This window comes from Sus scrofa, chromosome 7 (assembly GCF_054392235.1).
Source record: "Sus scrofa isolate SSC_HxYL_T2T_F1_AM1 chromosome 7, Sscrofa_HxYL_maternal_Yorkshire_Landrace_v2.0, whole genome shotgun sequence".
In the NCBI taxonomy this organism is placed as follows: domain Eukaryota; kingdom Metazoa; phylum Chordata; class Mammalia; order Artiodactyla; family Suidae; genus Sus; species Sus scrofa.
Window position 1 is genome coordinate 131,563,202 of NC_139389.1, and position 26,384 is coordinate 131,589,585.

A 26,384-nucleotide genomic window follows, 5' to 3' on the forward strand; every position below is an offset into this window, starting at 1 on the left:
TTTCTTTTAGAATAAACACCCTGAAGCCTGAAGCAAGACGCAAGGCTGAGCTGTTAACACTTCTCCATGCCCCTCCCCGAGGGACTTGGGATGAAATGGCCCTCAGACACACGGCCCCATGGGCTTACGTCACACCACTGGTGCACCAGGAGACGGTGGCCAGAGCCGTGGCTGGCAGACCTTCAAACCAGCCATCAGCTCAGAGGGAATAGAATGGGTGCCAATTCAGAGGCGGAGCTTGGTACAAGCCCCAGGAAAATGACTTTACATTCAAAGTCATAACAAAAAATCACAAACCAGGTTCTAGAATCTGGGCCCTTGGATAATACGCCGGGGTTTGGGAAGTGGCCCGCATACATGTTTCTCTGGGAAGAGGGCTCCCAGGACCCTGAGGAAGGTTAAGAGCTATAACGCCAAATATAGATATATACACACACACAGAGAGAGAGAGAGAGAGAGAGAGAGAGAGAGAGAGCGAGAGCGAGAGCGAGAGCATATATACATTGGCGGGTCACTGTGCTGAAAACGCTCAGTATGAACTGCTATAATCACACTCACTCCCGCCTGACAGCACAGATGAAGTGATCTATGTACTATAAAGGAGTAGAGAAGCCCGACATCCGAGCCTGGAAAAGCAGGGCAAAGATATACAGTTTGGTACTAAGGTGAGAAAACACAAGACTTAACAGAAAAACAGGAGCACGAGGTTAACACTCGTGTTTACTCTCAATTATGCTTGAAAAGTTCTATGAGCGATGGCAGCAGCCTGAAACTAGAACAATAGCTAGACTCAAAGCGTGATTTCCTTGTTGGCGATACCTGAGTCATGCAGAAGTTCTGGGGCCAAGGATCAAACCTGCACCACAGGTGCAACCCAAACTACAGCAGTGACAAACCCAGGCCTTTACCCTGCTGTGCCACCAGGGAACTCCCCCGAAATATGATTTTTAAAAACATAACTTTCACTTAAATCTGGCTTTGTTAGGAATTCTCAGGCAAACCCTTCCACTCTGCAGCCCGTGCCCCCGGGTTGTCACGGAAATATACATCTCACTCTGGGCTGCCTGGAGCTCCTATCCCAATAGGCTCTTGCTTTTTAATAACGATTTTTATTTTTTCCATTATAGTTGGTTTGCAGGGTCCTGTCAATTTTCTACTGTACAGCAAACTGACCTAGTCGCACATACACATATACATTCTTTTTCTCACACTGTCCTCCATCACAAGTGACTAGATATAGTTCCCAGTGCCATACAGCAGGATCTCATTGCTTATCCATACCTAAGGGAATAGCCTGCATCTATTAACCCCAAATTCCCAGTCCATCCCACACCCTCCCCCTGCCCCTGGGCAACCACAAGTCTGTTCTCCAAGTCCATGAGTTTTTTTTCTGTGGAAAGGTTTATTTGTGCTGTATATTAGATTCCAGATATAAGTGATATCATATGCTATTTGTCTTTCTCTTCCTGACTTACCAATAGGCTCTGAAATCAAAGCACTGATTAAGAAATTTTCTGCAAAAGCTCATTCTGATGTGCTTTCCATTTGTAATCATCCCTTCTAGAATCTACCTATTTTTACTAATATTACACAACTGTCACATTTTCTTTTTCTGGGAAAGAACTGCCCCTAGGGGTTCCCCCTGTGGCTCAGTGGGTTATGAACCTGACTAGTATCTATGAGGATGCAGGTTCGATCCCTGGCCTTACTCAGTGGGTTAAGGATCCGGTGTTGCCATGAGCTACGGTGTAGGTTGAAGACACGGCTTGGATCCTGCATTGCTGTGGCTGTGGTGTAGGCCGGCAGCTGCAGTTCCGATTAGACCCCTAGCCTGGCAACTTCCATATGCCGCGGGTGCAACCCTAGAAAGGAACAGCCCCAGACCGACCACACTGTGAGGCTCACAGCACTTACTACTGTGGAGCCATCCTCCCCCGCTGGAATGTGGCTTCCAGGGCTGCACAGCAGCTGCAGGGGAGAATCTGCACTGTTTTCCAGCAATGCCAACCTGACTTAGAAGTCATCTCGCACAATTTTTACACTATAGCAAACAGAAATGCGTGAATCTTTAATACTTAAAAACATGAGACCAAAAACTAACAACAATAACAACAAAAGCATGAGATTTTGAAGCACTTTTGAGTTTCAAGAAGGGCCCCTGGCTCTAGGCCTTAGTCTTGCAGGAATACTGTTTACGATCCTTAGCTGATGAGAGTTTTTAGTGGCAAAGTTAAGAAATACCAGCATAGGAGTTCCTTGCTGGCCTAGCAGGGGAAGGATTTGGCATTATCACGGTTGTGGCTCAAGTAACAGCTGTGGCACAGGTTTGATCCCTAGCCTGGAAACATCTGTTTGACCTGGGTGCAGCCGAAAAAAGAAATACCAGCAGAAGGTACTGCAGCGATGGGGAAAAAGCAATTTAAAACAATAAAAGACAAGCAACCAAACCACCCGGCCTGAAGGATTACAACACAAGACAGTAACAGAAACGGAGCATTTCTATGGCGAGTGCTGCTGCACCAGGGGCCTCGCGTACATCAAGGCCTTTCGTCCACTCAGCAGCCCTGGGAGTCAGGGGCCGTGCTACCCCATTTTACAGGGAAAGAAGCAGGAGCACAGAGACTTGCACCAAATGATGCTGTGGGAACTGAACCCTGGCGGGCTGGGATACAGTCCTGAGAGTAATATCCTCGTGCAGTAAGCATGCGGTCGAGTTCCATGATGAACAGAAAAATATCATTTCCCGAGGCAAGGAAATGAGATTACCACTTCTTGCAAATAAAACTCAGCAGAGACCGACCATCAAGGGAGAAACGAAATCAAGCCTAGTGTCTGTTATCGAGCCACTCAAAGGAAAGGCAACAGGAGCAGCTCGTTTTCCCACTTGCTGCATCGCAGGCACAGCAGCCCAGGCACTGGTTCAAATGAGAAGGGGGTGGTCAGGGGGCAGAGACACCCCCTTCCCAGCTCTGGAGGGAACAGTGACCCTGGCCCTCGACCAGCTAAGGGCTGCTCAGCCGGAAAGGAAGAGAAGCTGCCTCAACTGTCAGGACCCGGCCAGGAACAGTCAGGTGTAATTCAAATGGCCACCACTTTACAGAGGTTTCCAGATGACAATTTACTTAGAACAAACGAGAATTAGTATGATGCACAGTACATTTTCAAAAACAAAGACATTGTCTACTTACTACTAATGTATACGAAAATAGACATTGTCTATTTACTACTAATATATATGATATGTGTATATCATATATATACATGATAATATATATGATATGTATATAATATATATATATATGTGATGCACAGTACATTTTCAAAAACAAAATCATTCTATTACTACTAATATATATGAAGACCCCACAAACGGACTGTCATTTTCTTGGAAAACTTAGACATGGGGCATCCGTGGGCATCAGACAGCGTGCACAGCTTCTAAAATTCACGGTAACCTCTGCCGTCAGAAAAACGCAGCGCCTTTCCTGGCTTAGGAAGAGCTGCTGCTTGTGTGAAACCTGGACACTCGGGAGGTCAGGTGGATTCAAACCACGTTTCACGCGCTATTTCTGCCGAAACGGAAAGAGCGGACGCGATGCCTTTTACCTCCGAAAGCGAAATGTTTAAGTGGACCGTCTAAGCCCTCGATCTCCCTTTCCTCCCCACCCTTCACCAGAGACCCGGCCCTCACCTGGATGACCTTATAGAAGTAGGCGTACTGCCGCGCCGTGTTCTTGTACTGGCTGAAGACGTCGTGGATGGCCTGCGTGGACTGCAGGTAGCGAACCTCGTCTTCCTCGAAGTAGAGGGGGGTATCGTACTCGCTGGGGAGGGTCTGGATGTAGGGCTGCCAGAAGGAGTTGGGGTCGGCGCGCTCGCACAGCAGGTGGAAGGCCAGTGTGATGTTGCCCATGGCTTGAAGAATTCGGTCTTGCGCGTACAAGGGCCCTGAATTAACCCGGAAGTTAACGGCGTGAGATCCACAAACTGCTTTACAAAGCGTTCCCTCAAAACCCACAGACTAAGGGGGAGTTCCCGTCCGGGCGCAGCGGAAAAGAATCCAACTAGTAATCGAGGTTGTAGGTTCGATCCCTGGCCTCGCTCAGTGGGTTAAGGATCCGGCGTAGCTGTGAGCTGTGGTGCAGGTCGCAGACATGGCTTGGATCTGGCATTGCTATGGCTGTGGCATAGGCCGGCAAAAAAAATACACCACAGATTAAGGGAGCTCCCCTTGGGGCTCAATGGTAACGGACCCAACTAGTATCCATGAGAATGAGGGTTCGATCCCTGGCTAGGCTCAGTGGGTTGAGGATCCGGCATTGCCATGAGCTGTGGTGTAGGTCACAGACATGGCTTGGATCTGGAGTTGCTGTGGCTGTGGTGTAGGCTGGCAGCTGCAGCTCTGATCGACCCCTAGCCTAGGAACTTCCATATGCCGAGGATGTGGCCCTAAAAAGCCAAAAAAAAAAAACAAAACAAAAACCCCACCAAAAAAAAAAAACCAACCCCCCCCCCACAGATTAAAATTATAGGAATAACTTGATAGTCCTGGAACACTTAAAGTAAGGCACTCTGTCTTTTAACATTCTTCTGTTATGTCAGAGCAGAGAAAACACTTCATGGGGATTTGGGAAATATTTCACTAAGTTGACAAAACAACCAAATAGGGTCCTTAGCTCCACAAAATGAAATTTTATATATTTTTACCATTTTTGCTTTGCTTTGAACAAACAGAAATTACTCTCACCCAACACTGAATTTTTAGCAGATTCAACAGTCATTAGCAATTTTCGTGGAACCCACAAAAATAATTCTTCTGCCTAGGAAGAAAAAAATAAGAAAACAGTATCACCAAAACACGTTACAATTTTCAATCCAACTTTATCTGTGGTCAGAAATCCAATCACAAGGAAATACATCTTAAGGTTACCTATAGGCACTTCATTGCTAATTATCAAATATTTTTAAATGTAGACATTTATGCTGAAGTTAAATGAGCAGAGGCATGGATTCAAATCCTATTTCTCCGGACTTCTCGTCCTGGATCAGTGGCTAACGAATCCGACAAGGAACCATGAGGTAATAGGTTCGATCCCTGGCCTTGCTCAGTGGGTTAAGGATCTGGCATTGCCGTGAGTTGTGGTATAGGTTGCAGATGCGGCTCGGATCCCGAGTTGCTGTGGTTTTGGTGTAGGCTGGTGGCTACAGCTCCAATTAGCCCCCTAGCCTGGGAACCTCCATATGCCGTGAGAGCGGCCCAAGAAAATTGCAAAAAGACAAAAAAAAAAAAAAATCCTATTTCTGGAGTTCCCATCATGGCTCAGTGAAAACAAATCTGACTAGCATCTATGAGGACACAGGTTCAATCCCTGGCCTAGCTCAGTGGGTTAAGGATCTGGCGTTGCCGTGAACTGTGATGTAGGTCGCAGACGTGGCTCGGATCCAGCTTTGCTGTGGCTGTGGTGTAGACCAGCGGTTATAGTTCCGATTGGACCCCCAGCCTGGGAACCTCCACATGCCGCAGGTGCAGCCCTAAAAAGACAAAAAAGAAAAAATTTATTTCCAAAGAAAAACTATATATATTGAGAAGAAAAATCCAAAAGGCGACTTTCAACTTTAGTTTGAAGCAAATATAACAATCTGGGATAGAAACAAGGGTGTTTATTCTTTGCTGTGCTCACGTTAAGTTCTAAAAACAAAGCAAAATTCTACCTCCAGCAGAAACCCTAACGTGCCAGTGTGAATTGCTAGTGAGATTTCAAAGCTGGACGAACGCGCCTTCCTCTGCCCGCTTGTCCTCAAAGCACCTAGTTACCAACGAAAGTACAAGCCCTAAGACATATTTTGGTTACGAACTGCATCCCAAACTATCATCTTACTATTTCGGCAAAAACATGAGCTGTTTCTTTCCAGGAACTGCTGTGTGTGTATCTACACTGCTTAAGACATGCACACGGCAGCAGCGCCTTGACAGTGGAGGCACCACAGGGCACGCATGTGCCCACACTCATCACCGTGTACACATCACATACGTGCGACTTCGTGTAGTGATTACACCCCAATAAAGCTCAGTTCCCTGGTGGTCTAGTGGTTAGGATTTGGTGTTTTCACCACTGAGGCCTGGGTTCAATCCCTGGTCTGGGAACTGAGATCCCACATCAAGCCGCTGCATGCTGCGGCCAAATAAATAATTAATTTTAAAAATAAAAGCCATGCCCATAGTGAAGCCAGACCACAGCTCAGATATTCTGGGCAGCAGCCGCGCTAATGATGCTTCTCATCCAACATGAGAGAAAAACGTGTGACCTCGTTTGCTCTTGCCTTTACCTACGTCTATTTATTTTTATGTATCGTGTCCCTAACTATAGAGCATAAGCCTCACGAAGGCAAAAACCCTGGTTTTTTGGAAGCTTGTTATAACATAAGCAAGGTACTAGTCATAAACTAGATATTTAACGGGTATCTAATACACCGGTGCATGGCTTATCAGGGTAGCATTGAAGTGTATCCCAAACTACAACTTGACCAAAAAAGTTACTGGAGATTTGAAGGGACCCAAATAAATAACATCCATTTCCTCCACCCAACCTCTGGACGAATGGAGACCCAGGAACACAACAGACGGCCACCCGAAACATCACCTACGGAATCCCAGAGTTAGACAGGCTCCCCCAGCTGGTTACAGGCAGGCCGGGAGCCCCGGCGGCCTCCCCACGTGTGGCCCATCCCGTCAACTTCCCAGCGAGGCAAGAGCGCGGGGACATGAACACATGTGGCAACCAGCTCCCACGGAGAGAAAGGCCAGGCCCAGTTCCCTCTCCCCAAACATCAGTGGTCAGGCCTCCTCTCGGGGAGAGGCAGGTGCGAGGGGCAGAGAGAGCCCGGGAATGTCGGGGGGGCTGCCGCTCCCTTCATCTGGAAGGAAGGACCGAGAGTGGAGAAGAGGCCCCTGTCCCTTGGCACATGGGTATTTCTCTTCCCCCTTCCCGTCACCTCCTCTGCTACCGTCTCAGCAAGTGGTGCCTCCAGCCTCTCGACGATCCATTCCAGAAAACAGGTCCACATCCTGGACCGCCCCCGCCCATCCCGCCTCCCACCCAGGGCCAGCGCATCACCAGGTCCTGGGTGCCCTCCCTCCAAGCTACCTGAGCCCACACCCTCCTCTTCATTCAAACCACAAAAGCCTGGGAGGCAAGTTCTGTGCTCTCCTAACAGAGGCAGAGGAATAAACGCAATCTGACTTGCCCCAGTCTCTGGCTGAGAGCCCAGTTCCAGGCAGGAAACCCCGCGGGCAGCTGGGCGGCGCGGAGGGGAGCGGGAGCGAGGGCTGCAGGCTGCGCACGAGCCCACAGGCTCGGAGCAGACCCGGGGCGTCTGTCTGCAGGCCCTGTGCCCTCCACTTTTAGAGCGGCCCAAGCGCAAAGGCTTCCCCATAAACTCACCTTGATGTCCCTTGTTGCCCTCAAACCGAAGCCCTCTTCTTTGAAGTTCACCATCTCGAAGCCCTCGACAGAGGCTCCATTGTCAGAGGCCCATTTCATTAGGTCAGGAAAGTAATCTTCTCTTTTTCCATCAAAAGTGACAGACAGACCTGTAGCAGTCCACAATTCAGAAAACAAGAGCTCCTTTTAGGACAGAGATCATTCACGCTGCTCTCAGGAAAAAAAAGAAAAAAGAAAAAAACCCAGACCACTGGAACTACCTGGAAATAGCAATGAAACTCCGATCTTGAAAAAAACCAAAACTGGCCACCAGACATGACAGTGTCTATCTTAATGAGTGACAGGACAGGTGAATTAAAATCCTAAACTCCCTGTCGGTTACAGAGAAACGGTTACTGGTCCTCGGTAATGTGACCCCTGGCCGTTAGGTTCTATCGGAGAACTCGACGGGATGGGGGAGCCTCCGTGACACGGCACAAATCCAGAGTGACCTGCCGTCTCTCACACGCACACTCTCTTTAACGAAACGCCCGCGAAAGTGCAGGTATGTGCATGACGGGTGCAAGGGGCGCCCTGGACCCCGACTCTGACAGCACAGGACGGGAGGGCTCTGCCACGGAATTCCATCCAGCAGCTTCAATGAGCTGGATCTGTATGTATCGCCATAAAGAAAACACAACGGAGTTCCCGTGGCTCAGCGGAAACGGATCTGACTACCATCCCTAAGGATGCAGGTTCGATCCCTGGCCTCGCTCAGTGGGTTAAGGATCCGATGTTGCCATGAGTTGCGGTGTAGGTCACAGATGCGGCTCAGATCTGATGTTGCTGTGGCTGTGGTGTAGACTGGCAGCTGTAGCTCTGATTCGACCCCTAGGCTGGGAACTTCCATATGCTGCAGGTGCAGCCCTACAAAGCCAAAAAAAAAAAAAAAAAAAAAAAAAAAGGGAAGGAAAAAGAAGAGAGAGAGAGAGCAGAACAAGAATGCTAAGCACATGAGGCACTGGGCATGGACCCCAGCGCAGGGCTTTCGGCCACATCCCCCTAATGCAGTGAAGGGTAACTGGGTCTGAGAAGCGGGACTGCCTGGCCCGGGGCCAGCCTGGATGCGCAAAGGGGCCTGCTGAATGGAGAGATCGGACGTGGTCCAGGGGATTCCGAGACAGAATGTACTCCGGCCTTGCTGAGAACTGACCAATGCTCTGACTCTCGGGCCAGTTGTGGCGAACGGTCTCTACGCAGAACAGAAACTCTGGATATACAAAAACCGTCCAGCGCCAATTTGGTGAGCCAGGATCAGCAGCCTTCCACTTAGTGCAAATCAACACAGTATAACAAAGAACCAGTCCCCACGAGGGTTTGCGATCATAACCTAAAGACCGCACGTTTGCAGACGTGTATGGGAGAGCGAAAAAACCTCAGACGGCAAACAAAAAGCAAACCCTCTTCCCTCGCGCTCGCACAGCAACAGATACAAAGGGACTCGAAGAAGTTCTCCTCATCCTTTTAAAGGCAGGCTCCTCATTATGTTTTCTCCTTCCACCTCCAGTGTGGCCTGCATACAAATCCGCTGGCTGTGCTTCCAGGACAAAAACAAAAAGTATATTGAATAAGCTTCTCCAAATTGACGCCTGGCCCCCTGGCCAGCCTGCTTGAGAATCGTTAAGATGTCTGCTGAATACAGCCTGTAAAAACACAGCTTGGGAAAGAGAACCACGCCTCTTCGTTACCCAAGATATATTTGAGTTTACTGTAAATCTTGACAAGATGTGAAGCAATCAGGATACATGTGAGTGTGGACCACACACCATTATGTATTGACCTCAAACCCTCAAGGAAACAGGATGGAAAAACAGACTGAAATGAAATAAAATACAATTTGGAGTTCCCGTTGTGGTGCAGTGATAACGACCCTGACTGGTATCCATGAGGACTCAGGTTCGATCTCTGGCCTCGCTCAGTGGGTTAAGGATCCAGCGTTGCCGTGAGCTGTGGTGTAGGTCGCAGATGCAGTTAAGATCTGTGGCTGTCGTGTAGGCCAGCAGCTGCGGCACTGATTCGACCCCGAGTCTGGGAAATTCTCTATGCTGTGGGTGTGGCCCTAAAAAGACAAAAAAATAAATAAAATAAAATAAAATAAAACAAAACAAAAGTAAAGTAAATGAAAGTTGTGCCACTTTAGTCCCCAGACACAAACATCCCCACCTCCAAAGCTCAGCATTTTTACAAAACTCTTCCAAAGCAGTAACAGCACCTGGGAGAGCGACTGTCCCGACAGCCCCAGATGCAGTCTCTCCCGATCTAGAAGCCCTTTGGCAACCGCCTTCCAGACGGGCAGCAGGGCCTGGGCCCCACGCAGGTCTCCCCCTGCCCTTTCTGAAATGGGATGAACGTTCTAGGAAATTTACCTTTTTGTTTTTTCCGTATTTTCTCGACCAGAGAGCGGATCTGCACGTACTCCTCCCACTCCTTCCCCGGGCCGGGAGCAGGGCTGCTGCATTCTGCAACACAAGCCACGCGCGCAAATGTTTCCTTCCTTCCACTTCCCCTGTTCGTCTTCAGAACAAAGAGGATCTGGGTTTGGTTGTTGCTGCTGGCTTATTTTTAAAGGACAAAGACACTAAAGCCATGATAAAAAGTATAAACCAGGTATACCTTTCAAAGCCTGTGAAGCCTCTGAATCCATTCAGAGGCCACATAGTAAACTGTGACCTCAGGGAGTTCCCGTAGTGGCTCAGTGGTTAACAAACCCGACTAGCATCCATGAGGATGCAGGTTCGATCCCTGGCCTTACTCAGTGGGTTAAGGATCCAGCAATGCTGTGAGCTGTGGTGTAGGTCTCAGACGTGGCTAAGATCTGGCATTGCTGTGGCTGTGGTGTTGGCCGGTGGCTACAGCTCTGATTAGACCCCTAGCCTGGGACCCTCCATATGCCGAGGGTGGGGCCCTAGAATAGACAAAAAAACTAATAAATAAATAAACTGTGACCTCAGCACACAAGTGTGAGCACCTAACTCGCATGGACCTTATCCCTGCTGCTCTAAAAAATTCTTCCCCAGAATAGGAGTTCCTATCGTGGCACAGCGGAAACGAATCCGACTAGCAACCATGAGGTTGTGGGTTCGATCCCTGGCCTTGATCAGTGGGTTAAGGATCTGGTGTTGCCGTGAGCTGCGGTGTAGGTCGCAGACATCGCTCAGATCCTTCATTGCTGTGGCTGTGGCGTAGGCTGGAGGCTGTAGCTCCGATGCAACACCTAGCCTGGGAACCTCCATATGTCACGGGTGCGGCCCGAAAAACCAAAAAAATAAATAAATAAAATTTCCCCCAGAATACAATTATAAACAGGACAGTCTTAAAAGCTAAAATGCAAAACATTTCCCAGAAAAGTATCAAGGATGGCGAAAAGACGGTATATTAAACTTCAACATTTATTTCTAGTTAAACCCCATAACAATGGCTCCCTAACAGAACCAGAGTTAAATTGGACATAAGGACAATTAGTCAACAAACATCTCACATCCCTGTGTAAGGCTCTAAAATAAGCACTCTGGGGGAGTTACAAAAAGAGATGGCACAGTTGCTGCTGAAAAAGAAGTTAAGGTTCTGCTGTACAGACAAAACCAGAAAACTAACGCCCGAGACAGGAGCCCAGTGCCCTGCCTATCAGCAACTCTTACCTTTTTATTTTTTAATTTATTTTATTTTATTGTCTTTTTAGGGCTGCACCAGAGACATATGAAAGTTCCCAGGCTAGGGGTCAAATTGGAGCCATAGCCACTAGCCTACACCACAGCAACGCGGGATCCAAGCCTTGTCTGCAACAGCTCAGAAGGTGCCAGACCCTTAACTTGCTGAGTGGGGCCAGGGATCGAACCCATGTCCTCATGGATGCTAGTAGGGTTCATTACTGCTGAGCCATGACGGGAACTCCCTTACCTTTTCAAAGGGTCGTAACAGTTTATTTTTATTTTTATTTTTTCTGCCATGGCACACAGCGGCTTGATGTGGGAGTTCAGTCCCCAGACCAGGGACTGAACCCAGGACACAGCGGTAAAAGCACTGAATTCTAATCACTAAACCACCAGAGAACTCCCAGGGTCGTATCAGTTTAAAGAGAGGGTCTCCTCCGGCCCCAGTACCCCTGTAGCGCAGTGGGTTGGGATCTGGTGTTGTCACTGCAGTAATTCAGGTCGCTGCTATGGTGTGAGTTTGCTCCCTGGCCTGGGAATTTCCACATGCCATGGGTAAGGCCAGAAAAAAGAAAAAGAAGCAGCTAAAAAAAATTGAAGATAGAGCCCCCTCTCCATGTTCCTGTTAAACCTGTTGGTCCCTGCTGTTTTCCGAGGAAAAGAGGAGATGTAAATAATTAACAGTTCCCAGTTAAGAGGTGACTTATAACTACTAAGGTTAAGCAGCTGTCCTTCTTCCATCACCAAATACTGACCGAGGCCCCAGAAGGCAGGGGCCTGTTCTGAAGCTGCCCACATTCTATTGGGGGAGAAGGGTGGGGAAGGGCAGGTATATCTGTGCTTTGTGGGGACCCACATTGATCTGGGAGGAAGTGGGGACATCCCGGGAACAATGGCTGGGAGCCCTCAGGACAGGACTTGACCCTGACTTAGTTGCTGCCTGCTTCTGTCGGGGACAGAAAACTAAATTTTTTTGGGGGGGTGAGTCTCACATCATCTAAACACAGGGGCAAAGAAAGTGAGCCAAACGTAGTTAATTGATTGACCACAGCTAAATCTGAAACATGCAGAGCACCAATTTAAATTCATGACTTAAAAAAAGAAGTTGGAGGAGTTCCCGTCGTGGCTCAGTGGTTAATGAATCCAACTAGGAACCATGAGGTTGAGGGTTCAATCCCTGGCCTTGCTCAGTGGGTTAAGGATCCGGCGTTGCCGTGAAGTGTGGCATAGGTCACAGACACGGCTTGGATCCCGCGTTGCTGTGGCTCTGGCGTAGGCTGGTGGCTACAGCTTCGATTCAACCCTTAGCCTGGGAACCTCCATATGCTGCAGGAGCAGCCCTAGAAATGGCAAAAAGACAAAAAAAAAAAAGAAGTTGTGGAGTTCCCTGGTGGCTCAGAGGGTTAAGGAGCTGGCATCATCACTGCTGTGCCACAGGTTTGATGGCTGACCCCGGACTTTTGCAGGCTGCAACTGCAGCCAAAAGAAAAATATTTTTAAATAAAATAAATAAGAAAGTTACTAGTTTATACTAACCTACTGTAGCAAGTGTAGGCACTTTAATAGATACTTAATTTCCTACAACCAAGAGTTGAAAATCTCCGCACATGGAAGTGGAAAACGATTAGTGAATCTCACTCAAAGTCAAGGTGGTGAGAGAGCCTAGCTCCTAAGGTTTGCTCTCTGAGAGGCTTCAAGGCCCCAGCGACCTCCCCATGCTCACGTGGGCCTCACCACACTCCCGGGGCAGCCTACTTGCTGACATGAACATCTGGGCTCAGTGGAGTTGAAGCAGCTGGTCCAAGGCCACCCTGTTAAAAACTAGTGCAAGGAGCTCCCTGGTGGCTTGGTGGGTTAAAGACCCAGCGTTGTCACTGCCATGGCACAGGTTTGATCCCTAGTCTGGGAACTTCTAGATGCTGCAGGTGTGGCCAAAAAAAAAAGAGTGGATTTTGGCCCCGGGTGCTCAGGGCTATGCCAGAAGCTCTACATTCATCCCTGTCGTCCCAGCCTGGTGGACAGTTACTGTTGGGGGTGTTACTGGGTAACAGTTATTGCTGGGACGGCACCTGCATTTTTACCACGGGGCGGCTGCAGGCTGGGAAGCCCTGTGTCTCGCCAGTCCCGCGGCTGAGCTGGGATCGGGCCCGTGTCTGTCCTGCATCCCGCTCATGGGACTAGGACTCTCACGCAGTGCAGAGTGGAGGCGAGAGACGCACGGGCCCCAGAAAAAGCGGGAAGGCCGAGCGCCAGACTTACTCTGCAAGAGCTCAATGGTCAAGTTCAAGGTTTCCTTCGGCGACACGCTTGCTGCAGCACCAGTGCCTGACTTCTGCGTTTTTACTCGACTCTTCTTACCCATTTTCTGACTATAGAGGAGAAAAAGAAAAGACCAAGAGACACGCGTTATATCCCCAAAGAACAAACTCAAGTAATAAAACATGGCACAGCAGCAGCTCAGCCTTGAGATGCAAAGATCTTACCTCACATATGCCACATCCTCAAGTTTCGTTCCAAAAAAAAGCAATGCGTACAAATATTAGTATTTGGAAGCTCTCAAATGGGAAAAAAAAATCTGCTTTGTAGTCTCTGGAAGAAAAGGTCATTCCTTTTCACTTATAAAAAACTATGGTAGAAGCAAGTTGGACTCTAGAATTACTTTCACATTACATGGATTTCATTATATATCCTAAAATGTTTATTCGACGACACTGGGGAGAAAAAGTTATGCAGGTTCACGTATCACAACTATCACATGGCCACAAAAACCTATATATTCTCTCCTCGCTTCGCTTTAAAAGAACCATTTCCCGTTAAGAGCAACGAATCATAAGCAACAGACTAGACTCTCTGGACAAACGCTGAAGACACTGGAGAGCTCGACGAAACCTCAGAGAGCCGATCTATCCCTTCTCCTGGCTTCAAGGAAAACCCGAAGTGCTTCCCAGGGATCCACAGGGAGTCGATGGCAGACCCTCCCCTCGAAAGTGGTCCCAACCTGGTGCTTCCACCACCCTCAGGTCCCACGTGCCCCGATGAATAAGAAATGGCCAGGACAGGAGTCCCTGTTGTGGCTCCGCAGTAACGAACCCAACTAGTATCCACGAGGATGCAGGTTCGATCCCTGGCCTTGCTCAGTGGGTTAACGATCCGGCATTGCTGTGAGCTGTGGTGTAGGCTGCAGACGCAGCTTGGATCTGGCGTTGCTATGACTGTGGTGTAGGGCAGTAGCTGCAGCTCCAATTCGAACCCCAGCCTGGGAACGTCCATATACAAGGGTTTGGCCCTAAAAAGCCCCCCCCCCCAAAAAAAAAGAAAAGGAAAAAAACATTGCCAGGATACGCTGCACGCAGGTGAGAGTGTGGGACGCAGGACACCTGTTGGGCAGAGACACTGTAACATTTGTCTGAAGACATTTTCTAGCAGTGAGTCAGGGGCTGGTTTGAAGACAGGGGAGGCAACTTGAAGGCAGGGCAGGGATGAGGGAAGCATGCGAGGGGTCCAGTGGGTGACATGCCCAGCTGCAGAGGTCCCCGTGGTGAGGGGCAGACAGAAGCCGCCCACTGCAGCAGGGTGGCAACTGCAGCCTGGGGGTTCTGATCTGAGGGCCTCAGGATGACAAGCCAGGAAGATGGAGAGAGAATGCAGCTGAGAGAGGACACATCTCTGGTGTCTTAGAATGAAGTCTACTTTGTAACTTAGGGGTCTAGTAAGTCTCCTAAAACAGCACGGAACACACAGGGTCAGGCATCCTGGAACAAAAAGGAACAGGTAAAATACCTCTGACTCTTGCAGCACAGAGAATTAGTTGCTTTGAGATCAAAGCAGAAAAAAAAGTGGGGGGTGGGGGCAGCATGAGGAGCTTAAGCACCTTTTCCTTTACTTAAGGACCAGAAGGATGCTCCCGTGTTCACTCGCTCGAGGCCTGGACAGAGCACCTGCCACTCTGCATCTCAGGCCCTCTGCACATCTGCTGAAGGCAACTCCGTGGGAAGACCACTGAACTTGACCTGAAAACAACTAAAACTACTGGTAAGTCTGCAAAGAAGGGCTTTAATCACACTTCCAAATGCAGCTCGGCAGGAGGGACTGTGGAACCGGAGCCAGGCTTGCTGGCCTCTCCCTGCAGCCCTGCGGGTAAGACCTTCCGAGTGCTAAGCGGTAAACGTCACCCCAAGCCCTTCCCTCCTCTTCGGCAGGCCCGGGCACAGGGTGCCCCAGACAGACGGCCACGCCCCCGGCACCCCCCGCACCTTGCGAGGAGGACCCACAGGCTGCAAAGCGCTCTGCCCGCAGCCCCTTTCCTCCCCACGTCCTTCCTCAGGAAGCCTCCCAACTCCCTCGCTCCCCGGCATCGGGATACCTGTCCTGAGATTACCATCATTAATTACAGCGGCGGCGGCGGCACTGCCACCCTGGGCCGTCCTTCCCCTCAGACACACGCTGGGCTAAGACTACCAAGACTATCTCTGCGTTTCATCTTGCCAGACTCTCACTGCTGGAATTAGCCTCATCTTTTAGATGACATTCTCAGAAAGGTGAAGTCCTCCATCTTCGTCCCACGGAAGAGGTGCAGCTAGAACTGAGGTCTGCCTGACTCCAAAGCCTGTGCTCCGCCGCCAGCCCACCGCCCCTGCGAAACACACAAGGCACAGGGGTCTGCGCAGTGCGGGAGGGTGGACAGGGCTTCCAGACCCCACACGGACGACTCCCTGCCAGGTGCCACCCCCATCCCACCCCGCCGGCCGCCCCCTGAGTGTCTCAGGCCACCTGCTCCTCTTGAATTCACTTCCTGCTCTGACTGCAACAGTGTCTGCATTCTCCCTGCCACTGAAATCTGCCCCCGCCCAGTAGCAAATACAGAAACACAACAAACCGCAACAGGCAGCAGTAAGCGAGCCCCTGGGAAAGCAGGCACAGGGACTGCCGTCTTGGAAAGCCCTGGGGACTGCAGTTATAGGAACACTCCCTGAAGCCACTCCCGGTTAAGAGCCTCAGCTCCAGCTCCTCCCACCCCTGATCAGCTTTCCTGCCTCCACTGCCTCCCCCCAACACTGTCACCATCAGCCTTTATAGACGGAGGTGTAACCCGCTCGGGAAGGGCACAGCCCCCACCCTGAGTGAGAACCAAGTCCCCGCGTTCCTATCCTGGTCCAGAGCCACCCCCAGAAGTGACCATCACGCTGACATCTATTGGCATCGCCGCTTGCGTCTGTGCTGGCACTTTGCACTGATGGAATGGCCAGTTCCCCTCAGCCCCCTGGCCTGGCGTCACCCCCGCCTATACACTCCCTGTCTCTGCGGCCTCTTCGGCTCCTGGGAAGGTGTCTACGTCTTGGCTTAGACCGCCCCCCCCCCAACAATCCCCTCCCCCAATCCCCTCCCCACGCCGCACACCCCAGAGCCCACCCGCCATCATTTACATGCCCACCTCACCCACTTCTGCAGGCTGCTGTCTTGTGGCAGAAAACCAACCAACCAACCAACCAAAGTTTCCACTTCTAAATCATCTGGAGGGTTTCGTACGGTGCCATGGATGCAGCCGAAGGTCAAATATTTGTTGAATGCAGGAAGATCTTACTTGACTTTATTTCTGCTATTTGTGGGTAAGATTTATTTCCCATCATGATGGTAAGATCGTACAACAAGGAACCATTTTGATATATACTCCCACCAGTGATCAGAACACTAGCCAAAATGAGACATTTACTTAATATTTAACTACTGCTAAAGAACGAGGACAACTCTTAAAAGTCAAAATGTAAATGTGTACATATAAAACATATCAAATTCACGTTTAGAAGATGGTTTCTTTTGGGAATCTGTAGTTTATTGTCAGAAAAGCTTTAAGATAGCAAGTTGCATAAGAAAACCTCTCTAATGAACACAAACTGAAGTTTTTAAGTGTTGTGGGTCTCTTAGAAAGCAACAAAGCGACAATAAAAGTCCGTTTCCAATAGAAATAGAAGAACCCTGACTTCAAGCTCCGCAGGCCCTTGTGAGCAGGCACCAGCATCTGCACGGTGCCCTGAGCTGGTCAGACTGGCCTAGACATGGTCAGAGCGCGTAGACACGGCTGGGACTTGCCCGAGAGCCCAGAGCTGACAAGCAGTGGACACAGGGCTTCAGCCTGAAATCCTGCGTTACGTCCAGCACATATGCAGACTCTCCATATAATTGCACACAATGAAACAAGCTCTTCTGCGTCTCTGTGCCAGGACCATGCCAGCTACTGCAAAAGATGGCAGATGAGGGAAGGCCAGGCCTGTGGGCCTCAGGGATTTGGGGGGGGGGGGGCGGGGATGGACCCAGGACACAGCCTGAATAATTCCTCAAATCAGAGAGGAAGGTAACAACAGAGGGGCATAGAACAACGCACAGATAACCAAGGTTGACTAGACTTTAACACTTAGTCTCAGATGGAGCTTTCCTGTGGCACAGGCAGGTTAAGGGTCCGGCACTGTCACTGCAGTGGCGCTGGTTGCTGCTGTGGCACAGGTTCAAACCTTGGCTTGGGAACGTCCACAAGCCATAGGTACAGCCAAAAAAAAAAAAAAAAAAAAAAAAAAAAAATTTCAGTCTGAGAAAGTGTTAGAAGCCAGTAGGAGTGGTTTCCTAAATTCAACCCCCTTCTGCCTTTTTTAGCTGACAAAGATTTCCCCAGCATCATGGATTTAAAATAACTACCTACCCTGTTCACTTATGATTCAAAAACTCATTACACACAATGAATAATTTTCATTGTGAGTTCAGCTGAATCTGGGGCTAGATTACAAATTTCAACAAATGAAAGAGTCAAATATCCGTAACGAAAGAGACCGAATATTCTAAATGTTCTCGGTGGAAAAAAACTACCTACTAGAAATTAAACTTCCTACAAAGAAAAAATGTTCATGTTCAATATTTATTCCAAATATGTACGTTCACAAATATAAAGCATGTGAAATCAGTTATATGTATACACACACACACACACACACAAGTTAAATTCCAAGTTAAATTTTAGCCAGAAGGTACAAAGCTAAATCAAAAGGTTTTTCCCAAAGTTTAGATCAAAATCAGATATAATTACAAATTCTTTTTGAATTACCTTGGGGGAAAGAGAAATACATAGTGGAGGGGGAGACTTTGAGAATTCTGAAGGTAAAAGAAAATACTATGTAGAAAAGCAAAAGGGACTGACAGACAAATGGGTTCTACAGAAAACAATTACGGTGACAGTGGTTTGAAGGAAGGGGTGTCTATAAAAGAAGCAGCAAGCTAAGAGTTTCACACATACCTACATTTCTTCACCATCGAGATATTGTAAAAATGCAGAGAATCCTCAAAAATCTGGCTCTTTGCTTGCTATATCATGAACTATCTAGCAAGTTCATCAACAATCTCCCCACCGAAGAGAGAGAAGGAACTTTAGAAAACACAGAATAAATGACCTATTAAACTAATATGCAAGGGGCATCTGTCATCAACAACCACTTCTGATCAATCAAGTGATTCTTTTACAGGTACTCCAGAGAGGTGAGAAGAAATCAGATAGAGGGCATTTAGGGAACTTGGCTGAGGGGGTGGGGCAGTGAGGGAGGGTCCTGGATATTTAACCCACTTTTACAAAGTAAAGTTTATACATACTGAACAGGCTGAGATGGAATTCAGCTCTGTAGGGGTATTTTTTCTCCTCCCCTGCCCCAAATGCTAGGGAGTTCTCTTATGGCGAAGCAGGCGAAGGATCCAGAGTTGTCACTGCAGTGGCTTGGATCCCTGCTTTGGCCTGGGAACTTACATATGCCACAAGAACCCCCCCCACCAAAAAAGAATCTAAATGGAAAGAATGTATATTTGCATCATTCTTGAGTTGCTTTCAACTAAATGCAACTAGAATAAATTTTTAAAATCAATTTGTGCAGGAAACGTTAGCCCAAACCCAGCATGTTTTTCAATGTATCCTGCATCTTCCAAGTTTACAGCACGACTGACAAAGGGAGAGAGGGCTCCTGTGGCTTCCCCCCACTGCAGCGGCCCAGCTGTAAACGCACGCGAAGGGAGCATGAGAGCCTGCCTAACCTCTCCGTAGGACGAAAAGAATCTCACCAAAATACTCTGCAGGCCATTAGGCTCAGATCCCTATATGCTGAATTAAGTACACCTATTAGAGGCTGACGGCCGAAGAAAACGAAAGCACTCTCAAAGGGAAAAGTGTTGAACTTTAGTAAGGCGTATACAGTCCTTGCATTGGTAACATGTTAACCAAAACAGCAGAAACATCTCTCTGCACAGTAGCAGGATCTCGTATTAGGGTCAGGCCATACTCACTTGTACCAGCTCAAGCGGCTGACTAGCCCCTACCATTCCAGCCCCCAAAGGAGGGCTCACATGCCACAACTCAAAAGTACCAAGAAGTCACATACTACCCAGCCATAAAAAAGAACAAAACAATGCCATCCTACAGCAACATAAAAGCAACTAGAGACTCTCATACTAAGCGAAGAAAGTCAGAAAGAGAAAGCAAATACCATATATCACTTCTATGTGGAATCTAAAATATGTCATAAGCGACTTATCTACAAAACAGAAACAGACTCACAGACATAGAGAAGCGACTTGTGGTTGCCAAGGGGGAGGAGGAGGGAGTGGGAGGGACGGGGAGTTTGGGGTTAGTTTGGGGTTAGTAGATGCAAACTATGACATTTACAATGGATAAGCAATGAGGTCCTGCTGTCCAGCACAGGGAAGGCTACCCAGTCTCTTGCGATAGACCATGATGGAAAATCATATAAGAAAGGGAATGTATACACACGTATGACTGGGTCACTTTGCAGCACAGCAGAAATTGGCACAACACTGTAAATCAACTAAATACTCTAATAAAAAAAATAATTCCTAAAAAAAGCTTGTTTTTTTTAAAGAACCAAGAAGTCAAGGCAAGCAGACAGGCAGACAGTGGACTTAATTTCAACTCAGCCTACATACATACCAAGGTGAATGGAGACCCAGAGGCTGCATGGAAGTAAAATTTCAATCTTTATACAATCTGGGCTGTCATATATACATACAAAGATAGGTAGACAGATATACACAAACTTGAGATTTTAAAAAATACACCTATTTCTTGCTTTCCACAATGTTTTTTGCTATATGTCCACTAATATACATGATAATTTGAGATGCTTAAACTGTCTTTGATTTATTTTTCAACATAATAGTTTAGTTTTAAACTGCTGTTGAAAAAAGTTGTAAATATACTCAAATTAAAATGAGGCTCCTATTTAAAGAAGCTGCCAAACACACACACACACACACACACACAAAAACACCTCTTCATAAAGCAAAGAATCCCAGTATCATGCATAATCATTTCCTATTATATCCTCCTAAAAGAACAAAGCAAAATGCTAAGGGTGAGGAACAGCTAGCTATACTCCGTCAAGAAATTACTTCCAAACCACCCACATTCCTCCCTTCAGGATTCTAGATTCTAGAATTGTGGAATATCAGGTTTGGAAGAGACCTCTGGATAAGGTTACCCGTGTTGACCCTCAACCCTGAACAGTTTTAAAATAATGACATCTGCTGTCACGTGGCAGGTAGGGTTGTCGAAGTGCAACTGCCAAACTCAGCTCAACTCAAGGAGATGTTACAGATGGGCCCCCATTGACAGTGGTTCAATTTAGTATATTTTGACTTTATGATGGTGCAGAAGCCATATACATACTTGGTAAAAACCTCAAATTTTGAATTGTCATCTTTTCACAGGCTGGTGACACGCAGGACAATACCCTCTGGTGATGCTGGGTGTGAGCGAGCCACCACTCCCAGCTGGCCAGGGATCCTAAGTCTCAACAACCCACCATTCTGAACCCATACAGCCATTCTGGTTTCTTTTTTTTTTTTTTTTTTTTTTTTTACTTTCAATTCAGTATTCAATAAATTGCATGAGCTATTTAGCACTTTACTATAAAATAGGCTTTGTGTTAGATGATTTTGCTCAACTGTAGGTAGGCAAATTAAGTGTTCTGGGCGTGTTTAAGGTAGGCGAGACTAAGCTGTGATGTTTGCTACAAAGTCGGGTGTATTAAATGCATTTTCTTCAATGACATTTTCAACATATGATGGGTTTATCAGGATGGAACCTCATCATAAGTTGAGGAAGATCAGTAGAGCCTTACTTTTCTACCAGCCGGGTGTACCAGGGAATTCGTACTTTCATTCAGTGCCCATTTCTTTCTTTTTTTTTTTCTTTCTTTTGCCATTTCTTGGGCCGCTCCTGCAGCATAGGGAGGTTCCCAGGCTAGGGGTCGAATTGGAGCTGTAGCCACCAGTCTACACCAGAGCCACAGCAACACGGGATCCGAGCCGCGTCTGCAACCTACACCACAGCTCACGGCTACGCTGGATCCTTAACCCACTGAGCAAGGCCAGGGATAGAACCCACAACCTCATGGTTCCTAGGCGGATTCGTTAACCATTGAGCCACGACGGGAACTCCGAGGGTCCATTTCTTGAGTATCTAACTGAAATGCAGAGATAAGTGATGCATGGATAAGACAGTAACCAACTAAACCTTTTGCTACATAAGCTGATCTGCAGCCACATACATGTCCTATATTAAACAACTGAGTTGATGAACCTAAGGGCAAAAATTATCCATGCTAAGTGCCCCGGTGTTTGTTACTGAGCTGTTGAAACTATGTGTTCCCTGTGACAGGTCCCCAACATGACTGGCTTCGCCATAACCCCATCATTCAGGCATTTTCTGTATCAGGAATTGAAGTGAGTATTTTACACACTGGATAAAGGAAATATTATGCTCACTTTACAGGCGAGAAAGCTCAAGTTTAGAGGAGTTAGTAAGCTTAGGCAACGTGATTAGACAGCTGGTGGCAAAACCTCACCAGCTCACCTCCTTGTCAGACAGACGATACTGATGCCCAAGAGTATTTCAGGGATTCAACGCAAAATCAGCCCGCTTAGAAGCCTCTGGAGGGTCACTATCTCTGAAATTCAAAATAACAGTATTCCTTTGCGGTTCTAACACACACCAAGCAAAGGCTGTATCTCACTGGGCTTTTAAAAGGATAGAGCCATTACACTGGCCTTGTCCAAAAATACAAAAGTGGCCTCAGCTTAAATTTGGGACATGAGCAAAATGTCCAAAATTTATGGTAAAAGCGTCTTTGAGTATTTGCCAGCACTAACAGTTACTTTCTCTTAACTGTGCTTAAGAGAAAACTATTGCTACTGAAGAGTCCTGTCTACTTTCTGAAACTGAAACCTTTAAACGACTTAGTCACAGCATTTTCAGACCCTATGCTGGAATGAATTGTGTCCTAAACAAAGTGGAAAGCAAAATTCAGTGGAGGCAGATAGGTAATAAGCCTAAAATGTTGCAGTATTTATTGAGTTCTAGGTAGATACCTGATTATCTACGTTTCAAGACAATGTGTTAGTCCTTCCAAGAAATACAGAGGGCATTTCTGCCTGCCCTGCTCCTCTGCCCTCTCCTCCCCCATCACTGAGCCTCGGCATGTGAAGGGGTTAACGTTTCACTTTGGCTTGGTTATCAGCATCACTCAGACCCCTCTCCAAATCTGAACTTCAGAGGTGGAATCATCTTCCATTGCCAGCCAAGAGTGTTTGGATTTACCGTAATTATTAATTAACTTCTACTTGGAAAGGACTTGAATAAGAAAGAAAAAATTTCCAAGGCCTAAGTTTGGTATTTAAATTTTATCATCATTTAGAAGCATTCTTCTTCCATTCAAATTTATTTCAGTTGAAAACTGTCAACAGCTGTGTTTGTACCTCGGTTTTATGATCTGTTTATTTCTAAACCTAGAGGAAACTCCCAATTGGAAATGGAGTCCACACAGCTAATCTCTGGCTTGAGTTGCTGGATGAATTTAATAACAAAAAGGACTGCTAATCTTGCCAGTTCTGTTAAGTAATCTTGTTTCCCGTTAAGACTATTAAGTGACTTAAAAAAAAAGCCTCAACTCCCTCAGAATAGAAAAATATGAGTATTACTATTTCGTTAGAAATGAATTTTTACTTTGAGGAAAAACATTATATTAGTTATATCTGCAGATCAAAATATTTAACAATCTCCAATTTTATGAGTAGGAAAATGGGATGGCATGAGGAAATCCAATGTACAGAAGCCAAGTTCAATACACCTGTACCTGCAACAAAAGGGAAAACTAGAAAAACTAAACAGCAAGGAATCCTTAGCCTGGTACTCTTAGGTGGTTAACTATGGCTCAGAACGAGTTGATATCCAAGATAAACACTTCTTTAACTGCAGGGAAAAAAACCAAAAAGGATTCACAACAAATCAAAATATTTTTTCTGATAAAGTCATGGGCCCAAATATAATACTTTGTTATCTGAGAAAACAAAAACTGGCCACAAGCAACTTCCAAAGGACTATAGGAATAAAGGTATATTCAATTCACTCTTCACTATTTTGTGAAAACTTGGTAATGCCAGAGTAACATATAACTCCTATTCCCTTGTAGGCTTCATCCCCAAGACTTAGGGACAAGAAAACACACTTGAAACTTCTCCTCACCCCTAACCGAAGTACCAAGCCCTGCAGCCAGGGACAGATAAAGGAGTTTCTGAAGATAGAAAAAAACAAAAACAAAAAAACCTCACAGCGACAGATATTTATCAAACTACACCAAAATAGATACATTAGCATTATTAGTTACATTCCTAAAGGTTACAGCAAATTAGAGATAAGAAAAAAAGGAGACTGTGTGATTCAAACATTTTAAGAGACGTGGAAAACTTCAGACTAAACTGACATCTGGTAAAAGGAATAAGCGAAACTCTGAGCCAGGAGGTCAGATTTTTACTCAGACTTTTACTAAAACTCCATGCGCCACAAACTATGTACCTGGTTCCCACGGAACTCAGTGATTATCTACTATTTACTGCGTGTAGGCTCTGTGGTTCTGTGGTTGATACTCTCCTCCAGCTGTCATCTCCTTTGCCCTTTTCTTCTAGATACTGGGAGCTGACAGTTTTTGTTGGGTTTGTTTTTGATTTTCTTTGGCCTCGCCTGTGGCATGTGGAGTTCTCAGGCCAAAGGCTGGAACCTGCACCACAGCAACGACCCAAGCCGCAGAGGTGACAATGCCAGATCCTGAACCCGCCGCACCACAAGGGAACTCTGAGAGCAGCAAGTTTTCAGGAAACAGTTGTGACCAGTTATCACAGCTCTCAGAAAAGTTTTCCAGTGGTTGAACTTTACCAAAAAAACCTTAACAGGTTTCTCATTTTCCAGTGGCTTCTAGAGCAAAGGTTTAATCATCAATTAAAATGTGGCCTACGTGTTCCCCACATGGAAAAGCAGCCCAGTAAGTGTTAACTTTCTTTCCGACAATTTATTGTACTCCTATTGGCAGAACTGAACAGAAACTTTCACTTCTACAGCATATGTAGGCATTAAGGTTTTAATTTTCAAGTCCAACATCACTCCTATTCCAGAATCACCAGAGAAAAGCAGCAGCATTTTATTCGTTCAGACTAGAGCTTCATTTCAGATATTAACTCACAATTCTGAATCTATAGAAAAGAGGGCAGATAGGAAGGAGCAGCAGAAGTAAAACTGAGGTTGTTTGGGGTCCCAATAAAAAAAGTTGTTCTGTAGCTGTTTAAGAACTTCACTCTGCAAATTACTTCCTTGGGCCAGAGAAAAACTTCTCCCTAAATTACTGGAACTTTACCAAAATATCAATCACAGCAGCCCTGGGGACTAATTTGGTAAGATGAGACTGCATGCATAGTAGCCTGAACAGACACAATATATCATGGTTCAAGCAAGTCTTGCCAAATTTTAGTGGTACAGAGAAAAGCTGCTTTTATTTTGCTATATTCTTAAGTTAAATGCATTCCCTTAAAACTCTCCAAAATCATTACTAGTTCCTTCAGCTTTGAAAGAGCATTCCTCCCCCTCCCCCAGAAGAAAAGGTGGGGGAAGAGGTATCATTTACATAAGATAAAATTCACACTTTTCAGTGTCGAGGTCTACGAATTTTGACAAACGCATTCAGCTGATGTAACCACACCACAACCAGGCTATGGACTGATCCACCGCTAAAAGGTTAACTCTTCGGAGTTTCTTAAAAGCGAAATTCACCTGTCGACACACTTGAAAAGTATTTTTGCTTTTGAAACATCACCTCCTTCAATTGCAAGTGCAAAACAATACACTCCAAGCGATTCTAAATCTGTCAACACAAGGAGAGGGTAAAGGCCCCCCCGCGGCCAGTGGCGCCCGACCCTAATCCCCACCCCCCGCCTGCCCCCGTAAAAACTGGGGAGAGAGGCTGCAGAGTTGCATTGCCAGGCCGGAGCCACGAGGAGGAAGAGTTTGATGCCGGAATGACAAACTCCACAGCACTGAATTCTTCTCCCTAGTAGGGCACGGAGCATGTGGAAGATGGCCAGTGCGCGTGGGAAGAAAGATGACCTATTTTCAACGACTGTTTTTATAACTGGGAAGTGAGGGAGAGAAGCAGGGGCTAGTCCCCGGGCACCTCCGCGGGCACATGAGGTTTGGAGAGAGAGAGGAACATGAAAGCCACACAGCCTTCGCCCAAGCAGCGGAGTGACGACGAGAGAGGAGGGAGGGAGGAAGGAAGCGGGTGCGCGAGCCGGCCGCACGCAGAGCCGAGCCCACGAGCGCAAGGGGAATCGACCCCCGCCCCACCCGCTGAGAGCCGAGGGGCCGGGCGCTCCCTGCACCTGCTGCCACCTCCGGGGCGGGCGGAGCGGGTACGGGAGACTCGGGCGCCGGGAAGGGACGCGGGGCTGCGCCCCCTCCCCGGCAGGGCCGGAGGGCAGAGGCCGAGCGGCACCCTCCGACCTCGCCGGGGCCCCCAAACGCAGCCCTGTCCTTCCGGTCCCAGAGCGCACACCGGTCCCCGCACCCTGGGCCCGGAACGGCCGGCGGGGCGCGGGCCGGACCACCGCCGCGGGGCGCCGGCTGGGGCGGGGGCCGGCCTTGCAGCGCTCGGGGGCGGCGGCGCGAGTCTGCCCCGCGGGCCGCGCGCGTGGAGGGGCCGCCGCCAGCACTCACCTGCCCGCTTGCCCCTTCGCGCAGCGGCAGCGGCGCCACACTCCGGCCGGGACCCACCGTCCGCCTCAACCAAGCCCCAGGCGGCGGCGGTGGCGGCGGCGGCGGCGGCGGCAGCCGGACGGGAGGGGCGGGACGGCTGCCTGAGACTGCCCCGCCGCCACGGCCCAACCC

General features: G+C 47.7%; 1 protein-coding gene across 7 annotated transcripts in view; it reads right to left on the reverse strand.

The window, feature by feature from the left end:
* Positions 1–26,284, reverse strand: part of SETD3 (SET domain containing 3, actin N3(tau)-histidine methyltransferase) — a 74,366-nt gene extending 48,082 nt beyond the window's left edge. Inside the window, exons 1-9 of one of the 7 annotated variants that reach the window (XM_084970161.1) lie at positions 16,568–17,701; positions 15,510–15,764; positions 15,003–15,151; positions 13,615–13,631; positions 13,391–13,500; positions 9,848–9,940; positions 7,443–7,591; positions 4,748–4,820; positions 3,692–3,948 (exon numbers count right to left, since the gene is read on the reverse strand). In XM_084970161.1, coding sequence (XP_084826287.1) covers positions 3,692–3,948; positions 4,748–4,820; positions 7,443–7,591; positions 9,848–9,940; positions 13,391–13,493 — 675 coding nt within the window. In that variant the 5' untranslated portion in view covers positions 13,494–13,500; positions 13,615–13,631; positions 15,003–15,151; positions 15,510–15,764; positions 16,568–17,701. Of the gene's footprint in view, positions 1–3,691; positions 3,949–4,747; positions 4,821–7,442; positions 7,592–9,847; positions 9,941–13,390; positions 13,501–13,614; positions 13,632–15,002; positions 15,152–15,509; positions 15,765–15,901; positions 15,957–16,007; positions 16,299–16,567; positions 17,702–19,219; positions 19,302–25,879; positions 26,062–26,213 lie in introns of those variants that run through there. The other 6 variants (XM_084970160.1, XM_084970162.1, XM_084970159.1 and 3 more) reach the window with 6 other exon arrangements.
* Positions 26,285–26,384: the final 100 nt, after the last annotated feature.